General features: G+C 41.3%; 1 protein-coding gene and 1 non-coding gene across 7 annotated transcripts in view; both read left to right on the forward strand.

The window, feature by feature from the left end:
- Nucleotides 1-26016, forward strand: part of AHCYL2 (adenosylhomocysteinase like 2) — a 201212-nt gene that overhangs the window by 169196 nt on the left and 6000 nt on the right. For all 6 annotated transcript variants that reach the window (XM_019031541.4, XM_004046206.5, XM_055392257.2 and 3 more), the window contains 8 exons: nucleotides 2832-2926; nucleotides 5926-6032; nucleotides 7629-7745; nucleotides 8368-8431; nucleotides 8907-8995; nucleotides 11982-12052; nucleotides 15393-15487; nucleotides 24657-24755. In XM_019031541.4, the coding sequence (XP_018887086.2) occupies nucleotides 2832-2926; nucleotides 5926-6032; nucleotides 7629-7745; nucleotides 8368-8431; nucleotides 8907-8995; nucleotides 11982-12052; nucleotides 15393-15487; nucleotides 24657-24755 (737 nt within the window). The remainder of the gene's footprint in view (nucleotides 1-2831; nucleotides 2927-5925; nucleotides 6033-7628; nucleotides 7746-8367; nucleotides 8432-8906; nucleotides 8996-11981; nucleotides 12053-15392; nucleotides 15488-24656; nucleotides 24756-26016) is intronic.
- LOC115935455 (U7 small nuclear RNA) lies at nucleotides 8167-8228 on the forward strand. The gene has a single exon (XR_004071083.1). It is a non-coding gene; the product is annotated as a U7 small nuclear RNA (small nuclear RNA).

Consider the following 26016-nt stretch of genomic DNA (forward strand, 5'->3'; position numbering starts at 1 on the left):
GATTCTTCATGAATTTGCTCTTTTTCTGGCCTTCGCTTGTCAAATATGATCTAGTTAACTTTGCTATTTTACAGTTGACAAATATCTACCTATTTCTAATATTCTATTGTTAGGTAATGCTTTGTTTTAACTCACTAATTCACTAATAGCAGAGCACTAGTGAACACTACTCACTGAGGTAACATGGATTAAAGGAGAAAATGCTTCAGCCATAGTTTTGTGACTCTGTTGGTTTTCCAGCAAGTAATTTGCCCTGACTTAATGTTTGGTGTTTCTGCTTCGGGAGTAAAGAAGACTTGACCTGGCAGATTAATATTTGATCACAGCATCCACTGGTACTTGATGGACAAAAGAAATAGAGAAATTTGGACTTTGCCAGCCTCTTGCCTTTACTCTTTGGCAGTACAGCTAGCACTCTCAGCATTTCATTTGTTCTTTCATTTTAATTTACTTATTTATAAGATTTTATGGCTGTATATATGATAGAAAAATATTTAATACTTTATTAATACAAATATTAAATGCGTACCCCAGTGAATTGTACATACGCATTCATTTCTTTTCCTTTTTTTAAAAGTAGAAACGGAGTCTTGCTGTGTCACCCAGGCTGGGGTGCAGTAGTGCAGTCGTGTTTCACTGCATCCTTCAATTCCTAGGAACAGGTGATCCTCCCACTTCAGTCTTCTGAGTAGCTGGGACTTCAGGCATGTGCCGCCATGCCCAGCTAATTTAAAAAAAATGTTTGAAGACACAGGGTCTTGCTGTGTTGCTCAGGCTGGTCTCAAACAGCCAGCCTCAAGTGATCCTCCTGCCTCATCCTCCCAAAGTGCTGGGATTACAGGTGTGAGCCACCATGCCCAGCCCATTTCTTTTTTCTGTTTTTTTTAAATTTAATTTAATTTTTATTTTTTATTTTTATTTATTTATTTTTTTTGAGATGAAGTCTCACTCTGTCGCCCAGGCTGGAGTGCAGTGGCGTGATCTCGGCTCACTGAAACCTCTGCCTCCCAGGTTCAAGCGATTCTCCTGCCACAGCCTCCTGAGTAGCTGGGATTACAGGTGCCCTCCACTATACCCGGCTAATTTTTGTATTTTCAGTAGAGACGGGGTTTCACAATGTTAGTCAGGCTGGTCTCGAACTCCTGACCTCAGATGATCTGCCTGCCTCGGCCTCCCACAGTGCTGGGATTACAGGTGTGAGCCACCGCACCCGGCCGCGCCATTTTTTTTTTTTAAACAAATGCTTACTGACCTATGCTAAGAGCTGTAAGGGCAAATGAGATAATGTCCTTACCCTCAGAATCTTATATTTTGGTGAAATAATACACATATATAAATAATGATGATACAAGGACATATATAATAAATGCCATGACAGATTATAAATCCATATTCACTACACAAACAAGAGGCTTAGAAAAGCTCAGATTCCCACTTTGGGGGGCTGAGGCAGGTGGATCACCTGAGGTCAGGATTTCAAGACCAGCGTGGCCAACATGGTGAAACCCTGTCTCTACTAAAAGTACAAAAATTAGCTGAGTGTGGTGGTGCAGGCCTGTAATCCTAGCTACTCATGAGGCTGAGGCAGGAGAATCGCTTCAACCCAGGAGGCGGAGGCTGCAGTGAGCCAAGATCACGCCACTGCACTCTAGCCTGGGTGACAGAGTGAGACTCCATCTCAAAAAACAAACAAACAAAAAAAGAGGCCAGGCGCGGTGGCTCACACCTGTAATCCCAGCACTTTGGGAGCCTGAGGCAGGCGGATCATGAGGTCAGAAGTTCGAGACCAGCCTGGCCAATATGGTGAAACCCCGTCTTTACTAAAAGTACAAAAATTAGCTGGGCATGGTGCCATGCACCTGTAGTACCAGCTACTCAGGAGGCTAAGGCAGGAGAATCGCTTGAACCCAGGAGGCAGAGGTTGCAGTGAGCCGAGATTATGCCACTGCACTCCAGCCTGGGTGACAGAGCAAGACTCCGTCTCAAAAAAAAAAAAAGAAAAGAAAAGAAAAGTTCAGATTCCTTGAGAGCTCATTTCCAGCTGGGTTAATCAGACTTCATTAGGAACATGACACTTAACTGGGCTATGAATTCTAGTAACGTTTTAGCAAGTGGAGAAACACGTAAGGGTTTTTTTCTTAATAATAGGGTGGAATGATTAAAGTATAGAAGCAAGAAAAATTAAAGTGTAATTGGGAAATGGTGAGAATGCCAGTTTGAGTGGATCAAGAAGTACCCATTTCTGGTTTTTGTTTTCCCTCTAGTCACTTTTTTTTTTTTTTTTTTGAGACAGAGTCACGCCCTGTCGCCCAGGCTGGAGTGCAGTGGCACAATCTTGGCTCACTGCAGCCTCCGCCTCCCAGGTTCAAGCAATTCTCCTGCCTCAGGCTCCCAAGTAGCTGAGATTACAGGCATGCACCACCACGCCCAACTAATTTTTGTATTTTTAGTAGAGACAGGTTTCATCATGTTGGCCAGGCTGGCCTTGAACTCCTGACCTCAGGTGATCCACCCGCCTCAGCCTCCCAAGGTGCTGGGATTTCAGGAGTGAGCCACCGCACCTGACCCCCTTTCATTACATTTTAAACAACTGTCATACTTTTGTCCATTCTGCTTGTCCTCCTTGGGCTAATAAGAGCAGAATGACCATCAAAGACAAAGGAGTGGATAAAGGGGCTGAAGGCAACGCCAGTCAGTGAAGAATGTCAATCCAAGGAGTATAGCAGAATGAGAGAGTTGGAAATTAGGAAAAACCAGAATCTTCTCACTAAAATTAGGGGGTCAGCCTTTTTTGGTCTTTAATGGTTTCTCTTTGTTCCTTTTTTTCCCAGGATTTCCTGTTTTTTCCTGGAAGGGAGAGTCAGAAGATGACTTTTGGTGGTGTATTGATAGATGTGTGAATGTGGAGGGCTGGCAGCCAAACATGGTGGGTCAGATTTCTGCTAACACAATTCTCTAGGGGTCAGGAATGGGGATGGGTGGAGGTTATGGCCTGGGAGAGGGTTTCCCAACAAGAAGGAAGGAAAATGGCTTCATTTCTATCTGATATACCTGGGTTTCCAGCAGAACTAGATTCTTATGCTATGGGTACCCCAAGAGTATTGAAGCTCTTATAACCTCAGAGTGCCTTAATTATTGGTTCTAATGTTGGAAGCATTTATATTCATTAGAAACATTAAAGCACTGCCCAGGATTCACATGTGGCTGGTTAAAAAACAATAGTAATGAGTTTCCATCCCCTTCTACTGCCTACTTCCCACCCCTTACAGCAACCAAAAAACCCAAACAAACCACCCCAGAACTCTGGAGATACTTAGCCTTCTCTCTAGAATCCATATACTTGTAATGTTAGTCAGGACTAGAAAAAAAAATAAAAATAATATTCATATAATGAATTTATAGTAAACCTGAAGAGCTTCCAAGTTCAAATTTCTTCTCTTTATATTCTTTCCCCACATTAAAAAAGACGAGATGAAGTTTTAGGGTTTTAATTTTTGCTTCATTTCTATTTTTGTTTTATTTTTTAGAAGATCAAGTCTTGAAGCCTGATAGCACATTAGATTTGCAAAGAGGCAAAAAGCTACACAAAGGGCCAGGTGTGGTGGCCTGTAATCCCAGCACTTTGGGAGCCCAAGGCAGGTGGATTACTTCAGCCCAGGAGTTCGAGACCAGCCTGGGCAACATAGGCTTTCTACAAAAAATACAAAAATTAGCAGGATGTGTTGGCATGCACCTGTAGTAGTCCCAGCTACTTAGGAGGCTGGGACTCCTAACTGGGAGGATCACTTGAGCCCAGGAGGTGGAGGTTGCAGTGAGCCGAGGTCACACCACTGCAGTCCAGCCTGGGTGAGAGAGTGAAATCATGCCCCCATCCCAGCGCCCCCACCCCCCCAAAAAGCTACACAAAGTATAAGGTGCTCCTATTTTGCAAATAATTCTGCCCTCTCCCCTAGGGGGAGGGGGCAGAAATTAGGGAATGTACTGAGAAAAGAATCCCTGAAGCTCTAGTCCAACTATTGCTTGCTGCTGAAGGCTGCAGAGCAGGCCTCACTTGGTGCATGGCAGAGAAGTAGCTTCTTTCTGAATTCTGTGATCCAGGTCACACTGCACCAGGCTTGTTTGAGAAAGCTGGGTTAGAGCTTCATATCCTAAAGGGGTGGGGGAGCAGAGTTGACAGTGGCTGTAAGATGAGTCAGCTCATTCCAACAGTTTTAATAGTGACACAAGGGAGTGTGACTGACAGATGCTGAAGCAGATATGCCAGGGGGTTTCTCCTGGGAATAAAACATTGATTTTTAAAGTCAGGAACCCAGGGAGGACATTAGGATTATACCTGGAGAACTTTTACAAACTGTAGAACCAGCACAAACTACTAGGAAGGTTAATAAAGAGAGTAAGACAAGGACAAAAACAGTTGTCACTCCAGAAAACAGGACCCATACCTGTTTGGATTCTGTCAAGATTTAGTATTTCTCCTTGCTTCCCAACCTCTGGAAGATTTCCTGATGACAAGAATTTTCTGCAGTAGATTTACATGGTGAGAATTATGGGCAGCATTCATTAAGTAAATCTTAGAGACAGCAACTACTGTCTCTAGTGGATGAGAATAGTGAAACTTACAACACAGAGTTTCCAGTTGTTCAATCTCTCTTGTCTCTTATCTTTTCTGTGGAAGGGAAAACTTCATCAGGGATTCCATACATGGAGAATGGGAGAGAGAAACTCAGAAGAGCTTTTTGCTTTCTCGGGGCATCTGTTCTGGGGGTTTCTACTTGTAGTATGGAGCAAGTACAAGAGCTTTGATGAGAGTCCTAACTTGGATCCTGGTTCTCAAGCAAGGTTTGAGTGAGTGAGAGAAAATAGGTCAACAGCAAGAGCAACAGCAAAAAAGAGATCAGGTGGTAGACATGAGGTTGGGGATTTTGTGTACTCTGGGGTCCAGAATGGCAGTTTTGGCACTTATAGTAGAGTTGATAATTGATGAGACTGCAAGATGTGTGCATGTCAGCAGAGGGCAACCAGTTCTGTGGGACTTTCCAGGAGGATGGGTATAACAATTTGCAGAGTCCTGCTAAACACTTCTGACAGCCTAGGGAAGGACTGAAGTGTCACAGCCTCGTGCCTAACAATGTTCTAAGCTGGTTTTTCTTTAGCTTTATAATTCAAAAGCTTTTCTCTGCTGATGAAAGCTCCAGTGGGCACAGCGTTGTGTTTATCTTTAATCCCAACCTGAAATAGTGATAGATGAGCTGTTCAGAGGCATGCTTGCACACCTACATGCTGCACGGTTCCCTGGTTATTTTTAATTTGGTTTGTACAGAGTGTGAGGTTGTGCTAGGCAAAACCCTACAGTGGTGCCTGATATTTTGGGTGGGAGAGTGCCTATACTTTGGGAGAAGAAAAGGATTAAGGAATACAGTTTTATAAACCATTGTCCTGACAGGGAGACTTAATTATCTGACCATTTATTGATTTATTTTTCTTTTTTTTCTCAAGAGGCTGTGTAAACGGAGGCCTTTTATTTAAACTAAGTCTTGACTGAATATATTTAAAGTCCCTTTAGGCTTTCTGAATACCTATAGTAGATTCAAGATCTAGTGGCCTAGATAACTACAAGTTACCAATCCATAAGAAAATCCTCAGTTAGTTGCTGTATATTTTGATACAGTAGATATGTCATGGGGAGGGTTGTTTGGCTGTGCGAATTACAATTGGCCTTTCTCCTCTCATTGTCTTTTACTTCAATATAATGACTATTTGGCAGATTATTGTATTTACTCTAGCTTTAAGTTACTTTGCATAACCATATGGGAAATTTTAAATATCTGTAAATTGCTAATTAGATTGGGATGCAAGACCCAGAGAAGCACTGAAGCCTTGAGGCTTCAGCAAAGTGAATGATGTTATTGATGCTTACTGTTGCAGATCTTGGATGATGGAGGGGATCTTACCCACTGGATTTATAAAAAGTATCCCAACATGTTTAAGAAAATCAAGGGCATAGTAGAGGAGAGTGTTACTGGAGTTCATAGGTAAGATTTGACATGGGCATACCTGGTTTTATGCAGTCTAGACATAAAATCTTATAAACACATACCTATAAAACACATGTTAAAAATTGGAGCCTGGGCCGGGCGCGGTGGCTCACGCCTGTAATCCCAGCACTTTGGGAGGCTGAGGTGGGCGGATCACGAGGTCAGGAGATCAAGACCATCCTGGCTAACACGGTGAAACCCCGTCTCTACTAAAAATACAAAAAAATTAGCCTGGTGTGGTGGGCGCCTGTAGTCCCAGCTACTCAGGAGGCTGAGGGAGGAGAATGGCATGAACCCAGGAGGCGGAGCTTGCAGTGAGCGGAGATCGTGCCACTGCACTCCAGCCTGGGTGACAGAGAGACTCCATCTCAAAAAAAAAAAAAAAAAATTGGAGCCTGCTATGAGGTAACCACATCTCAGCTTGCTATGAGGTGACCAGATCTTAGCTTGCTATGAGGTGAGCAGATCTCTCTTGTTTTTTTTTTTTAATTAACAGCACAAATAATGAACCTAAAATAGTGAGAAGGGGGCAGGTGGGAGAACAAGTGAAGTCCTCATGTTTTCTAGTGATTGTAAACAATTAACTTGTCCTTTTTGGACACATATATTCATTCACTCATTCAACAAATATTTATTGAACTTCTACAATGAATGAGGAACTGCTCTAGATGCTAGGAATCTAGCAGTAGACAAAACAGACAGAAAAAAACTCTGCCATCTTAGAGCTTACATTCTTACATGGAGAGCAAGGATGTAGGGTTCTGCTTCTCAAATGAGTAATAATTCTCTGAGTAAAATTGGAATTATTTCAGTTCAATTTCTGTGATCATTTCTATGATTTATTTCACCCATAAAGAACTAAAAGTATGAAAAAAAAAAGTTTTAGGGAAGTAAATTCTGAACCAGCCACCATCACTGCTTCAATACATTATCATCTTTTTGAATGTACAAAACTGAGATCAGGAGTTCAAGACCAGCCTGGCCAACGTGGTGAAACCCCGTCTCTACTAAAAATACAAAAATTAGCCGAGTGTGGTGGCGGGCGCCTATAATCCCAGCTACTCAGGAGGCTGAAGCACAAAAATCACTTGAACCCTGGAGGCAGAGGTTGCAGTAAGCTGAGATCACACCATTGCTCTCCAGCGGGGACAACAAGAGTGAAACTCCATCTCGAAACAAACAAACAAACAATAAAAACACAAACAGCCAGGCGTAGTCTCATGCACTTGTAGTTCTGGCAGGCAGGGAGACCAGTGCAGATTTAGTGAACATTGTACCTAGTAGGTAATTTTTCAACCTTCAACCCGCTCCCACTCTCCCACTTTTTATAGTCTCCAGTGAAGGCCTTAAAATTTAGAGGTGGGTCAAGGATTTCCCCCACATGACTTTTGAATAAAATCTTTATCGTGAAGCTATATATGCAGCTTCTAGAAAGATATTCTTTATTTCTCAGTGGCCACCTAATAGGATGAAACTAGTCATGTCTCATGCTCTCATGCCTACCCAATCAACGTATTTCTGGGGCCTCCTATGAAAGCAATGGTAGATTGTAATGTCCTGGTGTTTTTTGTTCTTGGCTTCCCTCATCCTCAGGCTGTACCAACTGTCCAAAGCTGGGAAGCTGTGTGTTCCAGCCATGAATGTCAATGACTCAGTCACCAAACAGAAATTTGACAACCTCTACTGTTGCCGTGAATCAATTCTTGATGGGTAATGTTTATTATCTTTGAGATGAAGCTGTGATGTCAAGTTGAGATTCTAAGTTTTTTGGCTTTGGTTATTTCTGGAAAGGATTCATGTAGCACCTCTGGATAATGTCTCTATAAAGCCAGAGCTTTGTCACCTCGTAAATTAAAATTACATTATTTTTATTTTCTCCTTTGTATCTTTTCTATTTCTAAATATTATATTTTCAAAATATTATCTAATAAATGTATGTTGCTTTTATGTTTAAAAGTTACTGTGTTATCTACATCTTCTTCCTTTCTGCACCACTTGCAAGAAAGGGGAAAAAAAAAGGAAAAAAACCCTTACATATAGGATTGGTTAGATGGCAGGGAGTGAGAAAATATGTATTTTATTTAACCTTCCTGTCTGGTTATTAGTTTCTCTAGGATAGAAACCAGACTTTCAGTGTTACAGCTCTTTTAGAATTTGTCTAGCAGGTTTTCTGGTCTTTACCAGAAAACCCCTTTAAAAAAATAAAGAAGCCAGACTTTCTTTCAAAATGAAAAACCAACCAAAAAACCCCATGAAAACAAAGAGATTCAATCTAACCTCAAGGGAGAAACAAGAGAAGATTTTTCTGATTTAATGTTTTTTTTTCCCCTAGACTTAAAAGGACAACAGACATGATGTTTGGTGGAAAGCAAGTGGTAGTCTGTGGCTATGGAGAGGTGAAGTTTAACCTTTCGTTTATTAGGTGTTTTAAATGGATTTTGTTGAAATATTCTGGAATTTTTTATTTGTATGGACATATGAGTACACTCTTTACCACTTTAGATGAGAAAAAGAATTTCAGAGGCCTTCTGGTTGAAGTAGACTTTTTTCCCTTTGCGTTGCCGCCATTTTTCCTTAAGTTGGTTTTCTGACTTGCTCCAGTACCACCGTTTGTGATGTTCTTTTTAGCTTGTGTTTTGATTATGAATCGTGAGTGTAGGTGTTCTTGTGCACATGAATGCGATAAGCAGGAGCCAGGGGTTTGTTTATGAGCTGCATTCAATTATTTGTTCTTCTTGTTTTCCCCAAGTATGAATCTATTCAGTGAAATTCCTCTCGGGGGTGGAAAGAGGGGGTGCACTTTACCAGAAGCTTTGAGAAATGGTTTTCTCGGTGACTTTCCTTAATATGTGTGCTCTCTCCCCTCTTCAGGTGGGGAAAGGGTGCTGTGCTGCCCTGAAAGCCATGGGCTCCATTGTGTATGTAACTGAAATTGACCCCATCTGTGCGCTGCAAGCCTGGTAAGCCTCTACGCTACCATCTCACTTGCAGTCTCGGAGCTGTCTCCAAAGAATGGCCTGGTTGATGCCACACTTTATTTTAGAGGAGCCCAGATCCTCAGAGAGGCTGCCACTAACTCTAAGCATCTGTCTTTTAAAAAGGTCAAGGAGCTCTGCTTGGAGAGAGCAGAGACTATCAGAAAAGCAAAAATTTAGAAATCCTGTGGAGATAGTAACAGGGATTCTGTCAGCCAGAGAACAAGTAGCCCCTTACCTTCTCCATGTATGATACTTGCCTTTCAAATAATGATCAGAAAAGAAATTGGCAGACATCAGATGCCTTCTGATGTGTTACACTGAAAATAGCCCTTCTGTGGTATTCCTCCCAAAAATGTATAACCTGAATCTAATTGTGAGGAAGCATTAGACCAATCCCAGTTAAGGGTAAAATCTACTAACTCTGAGTGAAGCATATATGAGAATTATTTACACTAGTATTATAATTCTTAAGTTTGAAATGATTCTAAAATTAAAAGTTAAAACTTTTCTTATCTATAAAATGTGTGTAATCGTACCTACCTCATAGGATTGTGAGAGTTCAGTAAAATAATAATTAGCATAGGCTGGGTGTAATGGGTTCATGCCTGTAATCCCAGCACTTTGGGAGGCTGAGGCAGGAGGATTGCTTACGCCCAGGAGTTCGAGACCAGCCTTGGCAACGTAGGGAGACCCCATCTCTACAAATAATTTTTTAAAATTAGCTGGGTGTGGTGGTGCATGCTTGTGGTCCCAGCTACTTGGGAGGCTGAAGTAGGAGTATCACCTAAGCCTGGGAGGTGGAGGCTGCAGTGAGTTGTAATTATGCCACTACACTCCAGCCTGGGTGACCCAGCAAGACCGTGTCTCAAAATAATTATTATTCTATATTATACGTTATATAACAAATACATAATTATATAAGGTACAGAGCTGCTGCCACATAATATATGCTCATTAAATAATAGCTGTTATTAAAATCGTCTCTTGCCATCCTCAGCAGGGTGGGAAATACCACTGTTCTTAAAAACTATTGCAGAGTCCAAGTGTCTGTAGCCTAGGGGAACCATCATCCTTCTGGTACACTAAGAGTTTAGGAACCTGAACATATTTTAATACAAATTGATACTGTTCAGATACTGAACAGTTCAGATTATCCTGTAGACATGAATTGATCACTTACTGTGCATTAGATACTGTGCTATGTGCTGAGAATGAATAAGATGAATATATAAATGAGATAAGGTCCTGCTTTTAGAAGCACACAGACAGATAACCACTGTGCAGCAAAGTAAGTGCTGTCATGGAGTTAAACGGCACATGCTTCTGTAGGAGCATAAAGGAGAAATTGCTTACTGAAGAGCAAGGGAGCAGGGTAGAAAGAGTTGTCTGCAGAGCTGAGTCTTGACATTTGTATAGGTGTTTTCTTAGTTTGGAAGTATATTCCAGGTACTGGGAACATGTGTGTTGTCTCCAAGGAAGGAGATAGCATGGCAGATTTAAGAAGCTAGAAATAATGCAGTTGGCAGATGAAATACATTTGGGGGAGTGGTACTATCTAAGGTAGGAGTCATGGGAGTCATATGTCAATATAATCATGTATCACTGTAAGTATTTGGGTCTTACTCTTATCCTGTCTTATCCTTAAGAACAGGCAGTCTCACTGAAGTATTTTAAGGAAAGGAAGCGACATGATCCAAATTGCATTTAGGAAAATCACTCTGCCAAATGATTTAGAAAGATGTAAACCCAGAGGCAATGAGATTGGGCCAGGGGTTACTATAGTAATCTAGACAAGAAGTAATAAGACCTAAACTTAAGCAAGGCCAGTATGTATTAGAGAAGAGTAGAGAGATGAAAGAGACGTTTATGGAATTAAAGAAAAAGAGTCAGCCAGATTTGGTGACAACTTCAGTTCAGGAGAGGCAGCAAGGACATTCTTGTTTATATGGCTCATTCAGTTGGATGAACAGTGATGCTATTGATCAAGATAGAAAATATAGAAGAAGAAATAGATGAGATTATGGATGCAGAGAAAATAATAAGTTTATTTTCAAACACAGTAAGTTTGAGATCCTTCTGGGACATTGATGAGGTGCTATACAGTGGCTAATTTGATCCTTGGCTATGAAGCTTCAGAGAGATCTAAGCTAAAGTTACAAATGTAAAAATCAGCCATCTATCAGCAGTCATTTACAGCCAAAGGAAGAGTATGGTTCTCTATACTGAAAGAATAGAGAAAAGAATAAAGGCATAACCCTGCAGAGCACCAATATCCAAAGGTTGGCTGAAGTTGAGGAGAGGCAATTAAGAGAAGTAAGAGGAAAACCAGGAGAGATGTATCATGGAGTCCAAGGGGTATAGAGTTTTAAGAAGGCAAATAATGTTTAATGTAGTAGAAGAAATCAAATAATATAAGAGTCTAAGAAGTTGGGCATGGTGGTATATGCCAATAGTCCTGGCTACTCAGGAGGCTGAGGCAGGAGGATTGCTTGAGGCCAAGAGTTAGAGGCTGTAGTGCACTATGATTATGCCTGTGACTAGCTACTGCACTCCAGCCTGGGCAGCATAGTGAGATCCCATCTCTAAAAAAAAACACACACAGTTAAGAGTCTAAGAAATCTTGGGTTTGGCCTTTGGGGGATCACTGATGATCTTGGAGAGAGCACTTTCAATGGGGTAGTTGGTTAAATGGCTAAGTGGCACTTTCTACAGTTTCTAGAAATTTGGTCAGGGAATCTCATGGTAGCCCCTGGCTCCCTATTATCAGGAAGAAATAAGTTCCGTGATGCAAAGGAACCTTTTATTTCTGTCTTGTATGAACTAAGGAAATTGTTTGGATTTTTCACTTCTAAGAATAGTTCAGCTATCTCAAGAAATGACAGCAACTTGATATTAGCTTTTGAAGTCCTGTGTTAAAAGGCTCCCCAGCTGCCTGTTTAGGTTAATGGGTCATGCTTTATTTCAACAGTATGGATGGATTTCGACTGGTGAAATTAAATGAGGTCATCCGACAAGTGGACATTGTTATTACCTGTACAGGTATGATAATGACATTTTAAATGGGGTGGCACTTGGGAATGTTTTTATGGAGCAAGTGCAAGATGATTGGAAATATTCTGAAAAACCAAACTCTAAAAGCTAGAGAGAGATAGTAGCCCGCAAAGCCAGCCAGTCTTTCACATTCTTCCTAATTCTTTAGAGCTCCGACCAAAGGTATACGATTAGGTTATTCCTATGTAAAAATGTTTCTCTTCACCCTTGAAGACAACTGTTATATCTCCATTCATCCTAGGAGATAGCTAGAGATGAGATTCACTTATAAAGTTTTATTTGGGAAGCCAGATCTTAAATGTACACTTGATTTTTTATTTTACCTCCAAAAGTGATGTATGTTTCTCTCTAGTATGTAATTAAGGCAAGGCTAGAGAGAAATTCTTCATAGTTAGAGAAAGTAGAAGAGGTTATTCTGTTAATTCCCAAAGAGGTAGATTTTGAGTTTTAAAGAATATGCAGAAATGGCTAGTTTCCTCTAGGGTAAGATTCTTATTTTTATATGGAACCATAAACTACAGGAACACTGGTTTTCTTTTATAATTCTATTTTAGAGGGGGAAATCAGACAGAATAAAAAAAAAATTGTAGTTGTAGCCTCAGGAAGAAATAGGGGCAGAGAAGAGGGACCATAAGAAGCTGTTCTTGGTTCATATCAATCCCCTGGATCTCTTTTGTTGTTTTAAATAGAGATGAGGTCTCAGTCTCCAGGCTGGTCTCAAACTCCTGGCCTCAACGTGATTCTCCCACCTCTGCTTCCCAAAGTGATGGGATTATAGGTGTGAGCCACCCTGCCCAGCCTGGACCTTTTTTTTTTTTTTAATTGCTTTTTTGTGATCTGTAATTCATTCACTACACATTTCACACATTTAAAGTGTTCACTGTTTTTTAGTAATTCACAGAGTTTGTACAACCATCACCACAATCTAATGTTTTTACTGAGTTGTAATTCACATTGTAATGTTCACGCTTTTAAAGTATGCAGTTCAATGGCTTTTAGTAAAGTTGTAGAACATCCCAATTATCGAATTTTTATCACCCCAAAAAGAAACCCCATATCATTAGCAGTCACTCCTTATTCCATCCTCCATCATCCGCCAGGCCTAGGCAACCACCATTTCCCTATTCTGGACATTTCATATAAATGGAATCATAGGAACACCTGTGAAAAGAAGGGGAAAAAATAATAATTTTTTTAAAAAAGGAATCATTTATGGCTGGGCATGGTGGCTCACGCCTGTAATCCCAGCACTTCAAGAGGCCAAGATGGGTGGACCACCTGAGGTCAGGAGTTCGAGACCAGCCTGGCCAACATGGTGAAACCCCGTCTCTACTAAAAATACAAAAAATTAGCCAGATGTGATGGCAGGTGCCTGTAGTCTCAGCTACAGGAGTGTGAGGCAGGAGAATTGCTTGAACCCGGAAGGTGGAGGTTGCAGTGAGCCAAGATTGTGCCATTGCACTCCAGCCTGGGCAACAAGAGTGAAACTCCTTCTCAAAAAAAAAAAAAAGGAATCATTCAATATGATGTTTTCAGGGCCTCCCCATGTGATGGCATATATCAGTACCTTATTCCTTTTTATTGCTGAGTAATGTATCATTGTATGGTTATACTGTATTTTATTTACCCATTCATTAACTGGTAGACATTTGGGTTGTTTTTACTTTTTGGCTATTAGGAATAATGCTGCTATGAACATTGAATACAAGTTTTTATGTGGACATATATTTTCAGTTCCCTTGGGTGTATAGGAAGAGTAGAATTGCTGGATCATATAGTAACTTTGTTTTTAACATTTTCAGGCTGGGTGTGGTGGCTCACACCTGTAATCCCAGCACTTTGGAAGGCCGAAGTAGGCAGAGCACTTGAGCCCAGGAGTTCAGACCAGCCTGGGCAACATGGCAAAACTCTGTCTCTACCAAAAAAAATACAAAAATTAGCTGGGTGTGGTCCCAGATACTCGAGAAGCTGAAGTGGAGAATCACTTGAGTGATTTAAAACAAAAAAACAACATTTTTAGGAATTGCCAAACTTTTTTTTTTTTTCGAGACACCCAAGCTGGAGTGCAGTGGCATGATACTGGCTCACTGCAACTTCCACCTCCCGTGTTCAAGGGATTCTCCTGCCTCAGCCTGCCAAGTAGCTGGGACTACAGGCGCACACTGCCACACCCGGCTAATTTTTTGTATTTTGGTAGAGACAGGGTTTCACCATGTTGCCCAGGCTGGTCTCAAACTCCTGAGCTCAGGCAATCCACCCCCCTCAGCCTCCTGAAGTGTTAGGATTACAGTCATCAGCCACTGCGCCTGGCTGGAATTGCCAAACTTTTTAAAAGTGACTGCACCATTTTACAATCCATCAACAATACATGTGCCTTCTAATTCCTCCATATCTTCACCAACACTTGTTATTGTCAGTCTTTTTGATATTACCATCCTAGTGAGCGTAAAGTGGTACCTCATTGTGGTTTTGATTTCCATTTTCCCTAATGACTAATGATGATGAGCATCTTTTCATGTGTTTATTGGCTATTTGTACATCTTCTCTGAAGAAATGTCGATTCAGATCCTTTTCTTTTCTTTCTTTTGGAGACAGGGTCTCACTCTGTCACCCAGGCTACAGTGTAGTGATGCAGTCACAGCTCACTGCAGCCTCGACCTATGGGGCTCAATCAATCCTCCCACCTTAGCCTCCCTGGTAGCTGGGACTACAGGCACATGCCACAACACCCAGCTTATTTTTGTATTTTTTTTGTAGAAATGGGACTTTGCCATGTTGCCCAGGCTGGTCTCAAACTCCAGGGCTCAAGTTATTGATTCTGCCTCAGCCTCCCAAAGTGCTGGGATAACAGGCATGAGTGAGCATGCCTGGCCTGCTTTTTTTTTTTTTTTCTTTTTGAGAAAGAGTCTTGCTCTGTCACCCAGGCTGGAGTGTGGTGGCGCGATCTCGGCTCACTGCAAGCTCCACCTCCCGGGTTCACGCCATTCTCCTGCCTCAGCCTCCTAAGTAGCTGGGACTAAAGGCACCCGCCACCACACCCAGCTAATTTTTTGTATTTTTAGTAGAGGTGGGGTTTCACCATGTTAGCCAGGATGGTTTCGATCTCCTGACCTCGTGATCCGCCCGTCTCAGCCTCCGAAAGTGCTGGAATTACAGGCATGAATCACCGCGCCTGGCCTGGCCTGCTTATTTTTAAATTGTCTTCTTATTGGGTTGTAAGAATTCCTTATAACAAGTCCCTCATCAGTTATATGATTTGCACATTTATTTTCTCATTCTGTGGATTATCTTTCTCCATTGCTGCTCAGACCTCTCTTCTGTTTTTAAGGTAACAAGAATGTGGTAACCAGAGAGCACTTGGACCGTATGAAGAATAGCTGCATCGTTTGTAACATGGGACATTCCAACACAGAGATTGACGTGGTAAGATCAAGTAGCTCATTATTGGGGGCTTTTTTCTCTCCTTCACAAGAAGCAAACTGGAAAATGAGAGAGCGGGGTCACAAGCCATCCTAAACATGACTATCCTGGCAGAGTTGTCCACATCTTTTCACTTACTAGCCCTATAGCCTGTGTTTTTGGAGACTATAAAATTTCTTCATCTCAATTTAATAATTCTAAATGATTGTCATCTTCTATTCAAGCTTGATGCCTGTTTACACCACAAGCCTTATCTGTATGTTTAGGATTGAGAGCAAGATAAACTCAAAACTACAATGAATGATAGAAACTCAAAGCTAAGTGATACAATGAATGTGAATCAGTATGGTAGTCAGTATTTTGGGGGTGTTTGGTTTTACCATAAAGATGAAATAAGTAGGTTGGTCCAAGGAAATAAGGGAGAGAAATCTATGGGCTGGGATGGTTATGTTGCTTAGGATTGACTGTGTGTATCAAATACTGTGGTTTCTTGTTTTATCCCTCTCTTTTATTGGGCGAGGTCACCCCTCACATGTTTTCCAAACTGTAGTAATTGTGTCTGCAGGTGTCATAATCAATCCAGCACCATTGTGTAGTAGCATGTGTTCTTCAAACCTGGAAAATATATCACTTTGATTCTCTAATTTGGTTATATTCACCCTAAAATTTTCCAATCCAAAATAGCACTTGGTACTAATAAGTTGCCCAAGTAATAGTTAATAGAAATGTTGTTTCTTTTTTTTTTTTTGAGACGGAGTCTCACTCTGTCGCCCAGGCTGGAGTGCAGTGGCGCGGTCTCGGCTTACTGCAACCTCTGCCTCCTGGGTTCAAGCGATTCTCCTTTCTCAGCCTCCAGAGTAGCTGGAACTACAGGCACCCGCTACCATGCCTGGCTAATTTTTATGTTTTTAGTAGAGGCAGAGTTTCACCATATTGGCTAGGCTGGTTTCAAACTCCTGACCTTGTGATCTGCCCACCTCTGTCTCCCAAAGTGCTGAGATTACAGGCATGAGCCACCACACCCAGCCAAGTGTTGTTTATTTCTTTTCAGACTTACCAAAGTATCTCTCAGTGCGACTTTTACTCTGGTTTTAAATTTTTCTGGCATTTTTATGGCACGCTTGTATTTCTCTCTGGGTAACTGGCTTAAGCAAAGTATGCTTTCATCTCCACTGAGGGCTGCTCTGATTGAGCTTCAGCATTGCCAGGTAAGGACCAGCTGATGTACTGAGAGCTTATTGGATAATATTTATTATATATGGTTTCCCTTTTAAATTCTGTGCTCTATTCTTCCATTATTAAAAATAGCTGGCAGAACAACCTACCAAAGCCTCTTTCTACCCTGGGGTGTCTGAGTGGTATGGCCTTATTACTCTCTCTTACCATGATATTTTGCTTACAATGAACAATTTAGTTGGTAGTTGGTTCTTTAGTTTTCTTTTGCTTAAGTTTCATTTATGTACCATACTGCCTCTTTGCTGAATGATCAAGGATATTAGTATTTCTAAAATGATCCAGCAAATGATTCTCATTTCCTGGATGACTTTGCTTCTAGAGCCCCCAAAGGGGAAAGGCCTAAAGGAAAGTATTCATGTCATGCCCTGGGCCCTAATGGGAAATCTTCAGAGGAAGGGAAGGGGAAGGAATTTTCCTTCCTAAACCCTCAAGAAGCTCTGAAATAAAAATAATTCCAAATGCAGTCATGTACCTTTTGTATTTTTACTTTATCTCATTTCATCTTTTTGACGACTCCATGAGGCATTATTCTTATTCTTAATTTTCAGTTGGGAAACTAAGAAGTTAACTACCTTGTCAGGCATATAATTGATTCAAGATGAAACTGGTGCACAGGCCAGGCACGGTGGCTCACACCTGTAATCCCAGCACTTTGGGAGGCTGAGGCAGGTGGATCACCTGAGGTCGGGAGTTCAAAACTCCATCTCAAAAAAAAAAAAAAGAAAAAGAATATGATGTTTGAGACCATGTGTGGTGGCTCACACCTGTAATCCCAGCACTTTGGGAGGCCAAGGCAGGATGATTACTTCAGCCCAGGAGTTCGAGACCAGTCGAGGCAACATAGTGAGACCTCATCTCTACAAAAAATAAAAAAAACAAAATTAGTTGAGTGTGGTGGCTTGCACCTGTAGTACCAGCCTGGCCAACATGATGAAACCCTGTCTCTACTAAAAATACAGAGATTAGTTGGGCTTGGTGGCACGCAACTGTAATCCCAGCTACTCCAGAGGCTGAGGCAGGAGAATTGCTGGAACCCGGGAGGCTGAGGTTACAGTGAGCCGCGATCACGCCATTGCACTCCAGCCTGGGCGACAAGAGCGAAACTCCATCTCAAAGAGAAAAAAGAAACCAGTGCACAAAATCCAGGGTTTTTTTTTTTACTCCTAGTCTAGTTTTCTTTGTTTTGTTTTCCTGTGTGTTGTATTTATTATCTCCTCATGACTTGTGGATTAACTTCAAATCATGATGGTAATCTCTCCTTCAGAGGCAGCCCAGACATAAGTAACCTCCCAGGATAAAGACCAGAAGACTCTTCACCTTCAATTACAAATATTTTTTGTATGATTGCTATATGCCAGGTGTTGTTCTAAATGCTTGGAGTCAGTGAACAAAACAAGCAAATATTTCTACCCTCATGGAGCTTATATCATAGTGAGAAGAAAATAAACATAATAAATATGTAAAATTTATACTGTGTTAGAAGGCAAAAGCACCACAGAAAAAAGAAAAAGTAGAGCATGGTGGGAGAATTGAGCACTGGATTATAATTTGAAATAGATCAGGCTGTGACCCTTATTAAGAATATGATGAGCCGGGCCCAGTGGCTCACGCCTGTAATCCCAGCACTTTGAGAGGCCGAGACGGGTGGATCATCTGAGGTCAGGAGTTCAAGACCAGTCTGGCTAACATGGTGAAACCCTGTCTCTACTAAAAATCCAAAAAAATTAGCTGGGCGTGGTGGTGGGCGCCTGTAATCCCAGCTACTCAGGAGGCTGAGGCAGAAGAATTGCTTGAACCCGAGAGGCGGAGATTGCAGTGAGCCAAGATCGCGCCATTGCACTCCAGCCTGGGTGACAAGAGCGAAATTCCATCTCAAAAATAAAAAAAAGAAAAAGAATATGATGTTTGAGACGATGTGTGGTGGCTGACACCTGTAATCCTAGCACTTTGGGAGACCAAGGCAGGATGATTACTTGAGCCCAGGAGTTCGAGACCAGCCTAGGCAACATAGTGAGACCGCATCTCTACAAAAAAAAAAAAAAAAATTAGTTGGGTGTGGTGGCTTGCACCTGTAGTACCAGCTATTTGGGAGGCTGAGGCAGAATCACTGGAGCCTGGGAGGCAGAGGTTGTAGTGAGCCAAAATCGTGCCAGTGCGCACCAGCCTGGGTGACAGAGTGAGACCCTGACTCCGGCAAAAAAAAATTTTTTTAAAAAAGATGATGTTTGAGGCAGACTGGAAGGAATTTGCCATGTGGATTTTTATGTAAACAGCATTTCAAGAAGAGAGAAAGGCCAGTACACATGCCCTCAGGCAGGAGTGTGCTTAGTCTGTTTGAGGAACAACAAGGAGGCCAGTGTGCTTGAAGGAGAATGAGTGTAGGACAAGGAAGAGTGGAAGATGAGGTCAGAGGGGTAACAGGCCAGATCTTAGAGGGCCTCATAGCCCATTGTAAGAACTCCTGATTATATCCTGAGAGAACTAGGGAGCTGTTGAGGGCTTATAATCTGACTTACGTTTTTAAAGGATGGCTTTTATTTTAAAAGGATTGCCCTGGTTGCTGTGTTGAGACTAGACCAAGTTTTGCAAGTATTGCCAGGTGGCCCCCATATCTACCAGTCACATGAGCCAAGGGCCATCTCTCACTTCTCTTTGTGTTCTTCTTGGCGGAAGATATATAGCTAAGCTAAATGGTCCAGAAAAGGAGATGCTCAGAGGAACTTTTGAAAAGTTAAATTATTCAACCTTTGGTGATAGTGTCACAGGGCATGTAAAATGAAATTCAAGGAAATATCAAACTCAACTAGTAATTGAAACTGAATTTTTATTCAGTGTTTAGCAAATTTATACTGAATACCTGCTCTGCTCTGTGCCAGATACCAATTTACTAAACAAATGACAGTGAACAATATCCCGTCTCTCAGGGAGCATATATTCTAATGTAGGAGACAAATAATAAAGAAATAGATTGTTATTGTTAGTGTTGAAGACAAATAGCAAGATAAGGGTATTGGGGATTCCGTTTTAGTTAGGGTAGTCAAGGAAGTCTCTTTGAGGAGATAACACTTTAAAAAACCTGAATGAAATAAAGGAGCAAGCCATCCAAGCATTCTGTTCAGAGAGAATGGTAGGTAAAAGACCCTGAGGGAGGCACCTGCTTGATGTGTTTGAGGAAAAGAAAAGAAGTCACTGTAGCAGGAACATTGGGCAAGGGGGTGAGGAGAAGAGTTAACTCAAGGAGGTATAGGCTATGTAGAGCTTTACAGGTCATGTTAAGGACTTTAGATTTTATTCTGAAAGAAGCCATTGGGAGGTTTTGAATAGATGAGTGACAAAATCTGACTTAGGTTTTTATTTATTTATTTATTTATTTTTATTTTTTATTTTTTTGAGACAGAGTCTCTCTCTGTTGCCCAGGCTGGAGTGCAGTGGTGCAATCTCGGCTCACTGCAACCTCCGCCTCCTGGGTTTAAGCAATTCTCTTGCCTCAGCCTCCTGAGTAGCTGGGACTACAGGCGCCCGCCACCACGCCTGGCAGATTTTTTGTGTTTTTAGTAGAGTCGGGGTTTCACCATTTTGGCCAGGCTGGTCTCGATCTCCTGACTTCGTGATCCACCAGCCTCGGCCTCCCGAAATGCTGGGATTACAGGCATGAGCCACCGCGCCCAGCCGACTTAGGTTTTTAAAAATTACTCTGGAAGCCAGGTGTGGTGGCTCATGCCTGTAGTCCCCAGCTATTGAGGAGGCTGAGGTGGGAGGATTGCTTGAGCCTGGAAGTTAGAAGTCAGCCTGGGCAACATAGTGAGATCCTGTCTCTAAAAATAAAATTACTCTGGCTTTTGTATAAAGAAAACACTCTGGAGCTTGACTAATGATAGGGATAACAGCAGGTTCTTTCAGTATTTCTGACTGTAGAAAGTGGTGGCTTGGATTAGATGGGCAAGTGGTAGAGGTGATAAGAAGTGATACATTGTGACCAATGGAATTTGCTTAATGGATTGGATGCACACTATGAGAAAAAGAGGGAAATCAGTACCAGTCAACTCAGTGAAACTGTGGGAGAATGATTTGGTTAAGTATCGAGATATTTTTAGTAATCAAAATTTTTAAAGAGTTTTTTTTTCCTTTTTTGGTAGGAATTCATAGTTTAACCTTGAGATGTTGCCTGCTGCATATTTAAGAAGGAGTAGCTCATCAAAAGAGTTGGTCATTTAGAAAGCTGCATTTTTTTTCTGAGAAATATGAATGCTGTGAATACTGAAGGATCTGGGATAGGGATTATGTTCTCTATTGCCTTTTGGCCATATCTTTCTTTTATACGTTTGCTTTGTCTTAAAAGCAGACCTGCAGCCAGGTGTGGTGGCTCACGCCTGTAATCCCAGCACTTTGGGAGGCTGAGGCGGGTGGATCATGAGGTCAGGAGTTCAAGACCAGCCTGACCAACATTGTGAAATGCCATATCTACTAAAAATACAAAAATTAGCTGGGCATGGTGGCGTGTGCCTGTAATCCCAGCTACTCAGGAGGCTGAGGCAGGAGAATCGCCTGAACCCGGGAGGTGGAGGTTGCAGTGAGCCGAGATCACGCCACTGCACTCTAGCCTGGATGACAGAGTGAGACTCCGTCTCAAAAAAAGCAGACCTGCTTACCCATGTGTATCACATAGAAGGCCTGTGTAATTGTAAGCTTCACAATTCAGGTGGTCAAACCAGTAAGTACATAGGCTTTAAACATTTTTTCCAGCCGAAGAATGATTTAACCTGAGACCTTGTGCTTTACAGGACTAGAACTACAGTTGTTCTCCCTGAAAAAAAAAAAAAAAAAAAAACGGATATGCACTGTTCAGAATTATATAAGACCAATTTGTGCAAGCATAATGAGTGGCCAGTTTATGGTGGGATGTACACCTGGTTTGGGAAGGTAGTCTGCACAGGAATCCCTTTTCCTGGTAGGTTGTTTAGTGATTATAGGTCCACAGCAAAGACAACTGGATGTTTTTAAGAGAGATTCTTGTCAAGTTGTGCCAGCCGTAAGGTAGGAAACCCTTCTGCTCTTGAGGAATGTGACTGCTGACTAGGCCTTAATAGGCAGGTTATTGGAGCTTCCTGGACAGTGGTAGAGATAAGTTAACCAAGTTTCTCTTCAAACCCCTTTTTAAACTTACTGTCAGGCTTTCACCTACAGCATAGCCATTCCAGTGCTTTAGTAAACTGCCTCTACTAAGCATTGGTTATTTTCTTATGTTTATAAGAAGTGTCCTTTCCTTGATTCTGCCATACCTTTCTTCCCAAGGAATACTTCCAAAGATGGGTTTTAGCTCTTAGCTCCCAATCACCAAGATTGCTTGGCCTCTGGAAAATTAGGGGTGTGAAACACTAAGAACCTGAAATACTTTAAACTCCTGTCATCTCAATAAAAACTGCCATTGTCACCAAGAGTATCTCTTGACTCTTTGTGGTTATTAACCTCCATGGCACTAAGCAGTAAAGGCTAATGGATTCTACTTTGTATATCCTTAACTTCTCAAAATGGTCTGTTTGCTTAAATTCTTTTTTTTTTTTTTTTTTTTGAGACAAGATCTCACTCTGTTACCGCCCAGACTGGAGTGCAGTGGCACAATCTCAGCTCACTGCAGACTCGACTTCCTGGGCTCAAGCATTCCTCCCACCTCAGCCTCCCGAGTAGCTGAAACTACAGGCGCACGCTAACATGCCCAGCTAATTCTGTTCTTTTTTTTTTTTTGTAGAGACAAGGTCTCACTATGTTGCCCAAGCTGGTGTTGAACTCCTGGGCTCAAGGGATCTTCCCACCTTGGCGTCCCAAAGTGTTGGGATTACAGGCGTGAACCACTGTGCCTTTCTCTTAAGTTCTTTTTAATCCTTAAATTTACAGTATTTATTTATAACATTTATTTTTTAAAATTCCAATTTTAAAGTAATACTTGCTTAGTTTAAAAATGCAAACACTACAAATATGCTTAAAATAAAACTTCCATAATTGAGAAGTTACAAATATGCAAAAAACTTCCATAATTGAGATTACACTATATTGTTCTGCAACTTGATAGTGAGTGCGGTGGCTCACGCCTGTAATCCTGGCCCTTTGGAAAGCTGAGGCAGGCAGATCACCTGAAGTCAGGGGTTCGAGACCAGCCTGGTCAACATGGCGAAACCCCATCTCTACTAAAAAATATAAAAATTAGCTGGGCATGATGGCAGGTGCCTATAATCCCAGCTATTCGGGAGGCTGAGGCAGGAGAATCGCTTGAACCCAGGAGGCAGAGGTTGCAGTGAGCTAAGATCATGCCATTGCACTCCAGCCTGGGTGACAGAGTGAGACTCCATCTCAAAAAAAAAAAAAAAAGAATAGTGAATGGTTTTCACGTTAACACATATATGTCTGTCTTTTTTTTGGAGCTCCTTGCTGTAGTACCTTTTTAAGAAAGAGTTGTATAATATTCCATTATATGGAACTACCCTGATTTACTTAACCGTTCCCTTATTTATTTACATTTTTCACTGTTACAAATAAGCCTGGATTGAACATTCTTGGGCACTTATATTTCTGAACTTGAGCAAGTGTTTTTATTGGATAGAGCCCTAAAAAGTGAAACTGATTGGTCAAAGATTAGGTACATATAAAATTTTGCTAGCTGCTGCCAAATTGTCCTCCAGAAAGGTTGAACCAATTTATGAAACTTGACATTTCAAGAAATTGTATGTGTTTCCCATCTACCTAATAAAGAAATGGTCCACACCATTAATATAGTTCTGAATGCACTGAAATATAATTGTATATGTCTTTCCCACTAGATTGGTACTTCCTTGGGGATAGGAATCATGAATTTCTAAACTTTAGCATCCCATTGTTTGCTTAAATAAACCTTGAAATACAAAAATGAAAAGAAGATACTGTCTTTGTCCATAAGTGGCTCACAGCCCAGTAAAGGAATCCACAGTCTTATCTATATTCATGCTCTTTACTACAATGCCTAGAATATGGTATGTACCCTGTAAATCATTATTGTATAACTAAAAGTGTTTCTCTTTATTTGTCTAAAAACTATTTGGCAGAACTTCTTAATTTTATCAGATGAGCCAATGGGCAGTTTTGGAATATGAACTCACTTTCTATTTTAGGCATTGCCTATTGGAAGAAAGAAGGTGTTGTCTTAAGTCTGCACCCCGTGGCTGTTATTTGATTGCTGCTGTTAAAAAAACATAACCTTTTTTCTCATTTTCTCTGAATATACAATATACAGAAATGGAAGGAGGGTGAGCCATTGGGAGCTTTACTCTACCATTAAGCATTTCTTTAAAGGCTACCTCACATTTGCACTTAGGTCACAAAGCTTCTGTAACTAGGGTGAACCACCATCATTGAAAAGGTGGAACCTGGGACCTTCGGATATGAGGGCAGAACCTTGGGCCCCAGCATGCTATGTTTAGGACATTTGGCCTCTTACTAAACCCACTCAGCTGTGTTCCTCCTTTTTTTCTTTGTTTCTTCAGCACTTATATATTCAGTTTGCACTGTATTAATTTGCACTTGTTTGCATGTTGCTTTGTAAGTATTTTAAGGGCAATGTTTTCCTCTCACATATGTATTGTTTTGTGTCCCTGGCTAAAGTACAAGCTTTTTGAAGGCAGAAACCATGTCTTTGGTTTCTTTTGTATTTCCCATAGCACCTTTTACTGTGAGAGTGGGCACACAGTGTATGTTGTGGAATGACATCCTGAGTGATCCCTCCCTGGCTGGGCCTCAGATTAAATTCCCTGAAATGGAACAGTCCTAACCAACACAGGACAGGTATTCTCCATCTGGCATGTTGGTTGCTCCTTTCAACCTGCTATTTGAAATGGCTCCCTTCAACATCTTTCTGTCCCCACAGTGGGGCTTGCTATGGCTAATGCTGTACTTGCTGTATGTGTTCCAGGCGAGTCTGCGGACACCAGAACTGACCTGGGAGCGAGTGAGATCTCAAGTTGACCATGTGATATGGCCTGATGGCAAGAGGATAGTACTGCTGGCAGAGGTAAGGCTGAGACTGGCAAAAATACTCCCCCACAACAGGAGAGACTGCAATACCCAGGTCCCCTCCTCCTCATGTTCTCGAATACTTTCAACTCCTCTGTTAAGCACAAGTTTGACTTCTTTCCCAATGGATTTTACTTCTAATTGTGAAAGATCTTTTCATTCAGCAATTAAGAAACTATTTTGGTTCCCCACTTTTCACCAATTATCCTGTCTCTCCACGTCAATCCACAGGTTGAGTTAGATAATTATTACTATAGAAGGAATTCACAGATAGAACCAGTGCCACTTTGAGTGATGCATACAAAGAGATAATGTCACTTGTGGGATGTTTTAATCACTAAGCACAAAGTAGATATGCCCGACTGTAACCAGGACTATCTTAGGCAAGTTCTGGGAATGTATGTTTTTACTGATAGATTCCCTGTTTTTGAAGGTCCATTCCCTTGAATTGAGCCAGATGAGTAGTAGGTACCTACCTAGATATCAATTGCTCAATTGATATTTCCCCATCCTAGCTCCTAGCTCACATTGACACTATTGACTTTCATTTTATTGGCTTCCATGTCAGTGTTTGACCACTTTTCCTTTCTTAAAAGCTCCTCTTCCCTAGTCCTGGATTCCTGACAGCTATAATATTAGATGCCTTCTATTCTTACCTTGAAGCTTTCTCTTCTTCAGAGAAAGATACCAAAATATCAAGGAGGATAATAATACTTTTCTCAATTTTGATTTTCAGTTGGTTTTTTTCTTTTTTTATATTAAAGAACCTGAATATGAAAATGTAAAATATACATTGTCTTTATCTAGGGGCCCATAAGTTAGGAGTTTTTAGTGTCCTTACTGTTTTCTTCACGTTTTCCTCACTTTATCTCATCTTCTCAGATACTTCAGGGCATTTGTAAAGGGACCGAACTATTTCTTCACAAGGAAGGAGTATATATGAGGAGGAGATGGGCAGATTGCCAAATATGCATTAATAGCTTTGATGTCAGTCTGCTGACTGATGACTTGTTTCTAGCTGCCCTAGGAGGTCCCACCTGGTAATTTTGGTGACAAAAGCAAGTACCATGGGTGTTTTTGGCTAGATGGTTGAGCAAAAAGGTGGTCAGGCTTCATAGGAAACAAAATAGGAAAGGGTGGCATTGGGGGCAATTTCTAGTTCTTCTACTGTTTGAATCACCAACTCAAAATACAAGGCTGACAATGCTGTCTTTGAATTCAGGAGAACCAAACTGAAGGAGAAGCACAAAAATCATCAC

Source organism: Gorilla gorilla, chromosome 6, assembly GCF_029281585.2.
Source record: "Gorilla gorilla gorilla isolate KB3781 chromosome 6, NHGRI_mGorGor1-v2.1_pri, whole genome shotgun sequence".
Classification (NCBI taxonomy): Eukaryota; Metazoa; Chordata; class Mammalia; order Primates; family Hominidae; genus Gorilla; species Gorilla gorilla.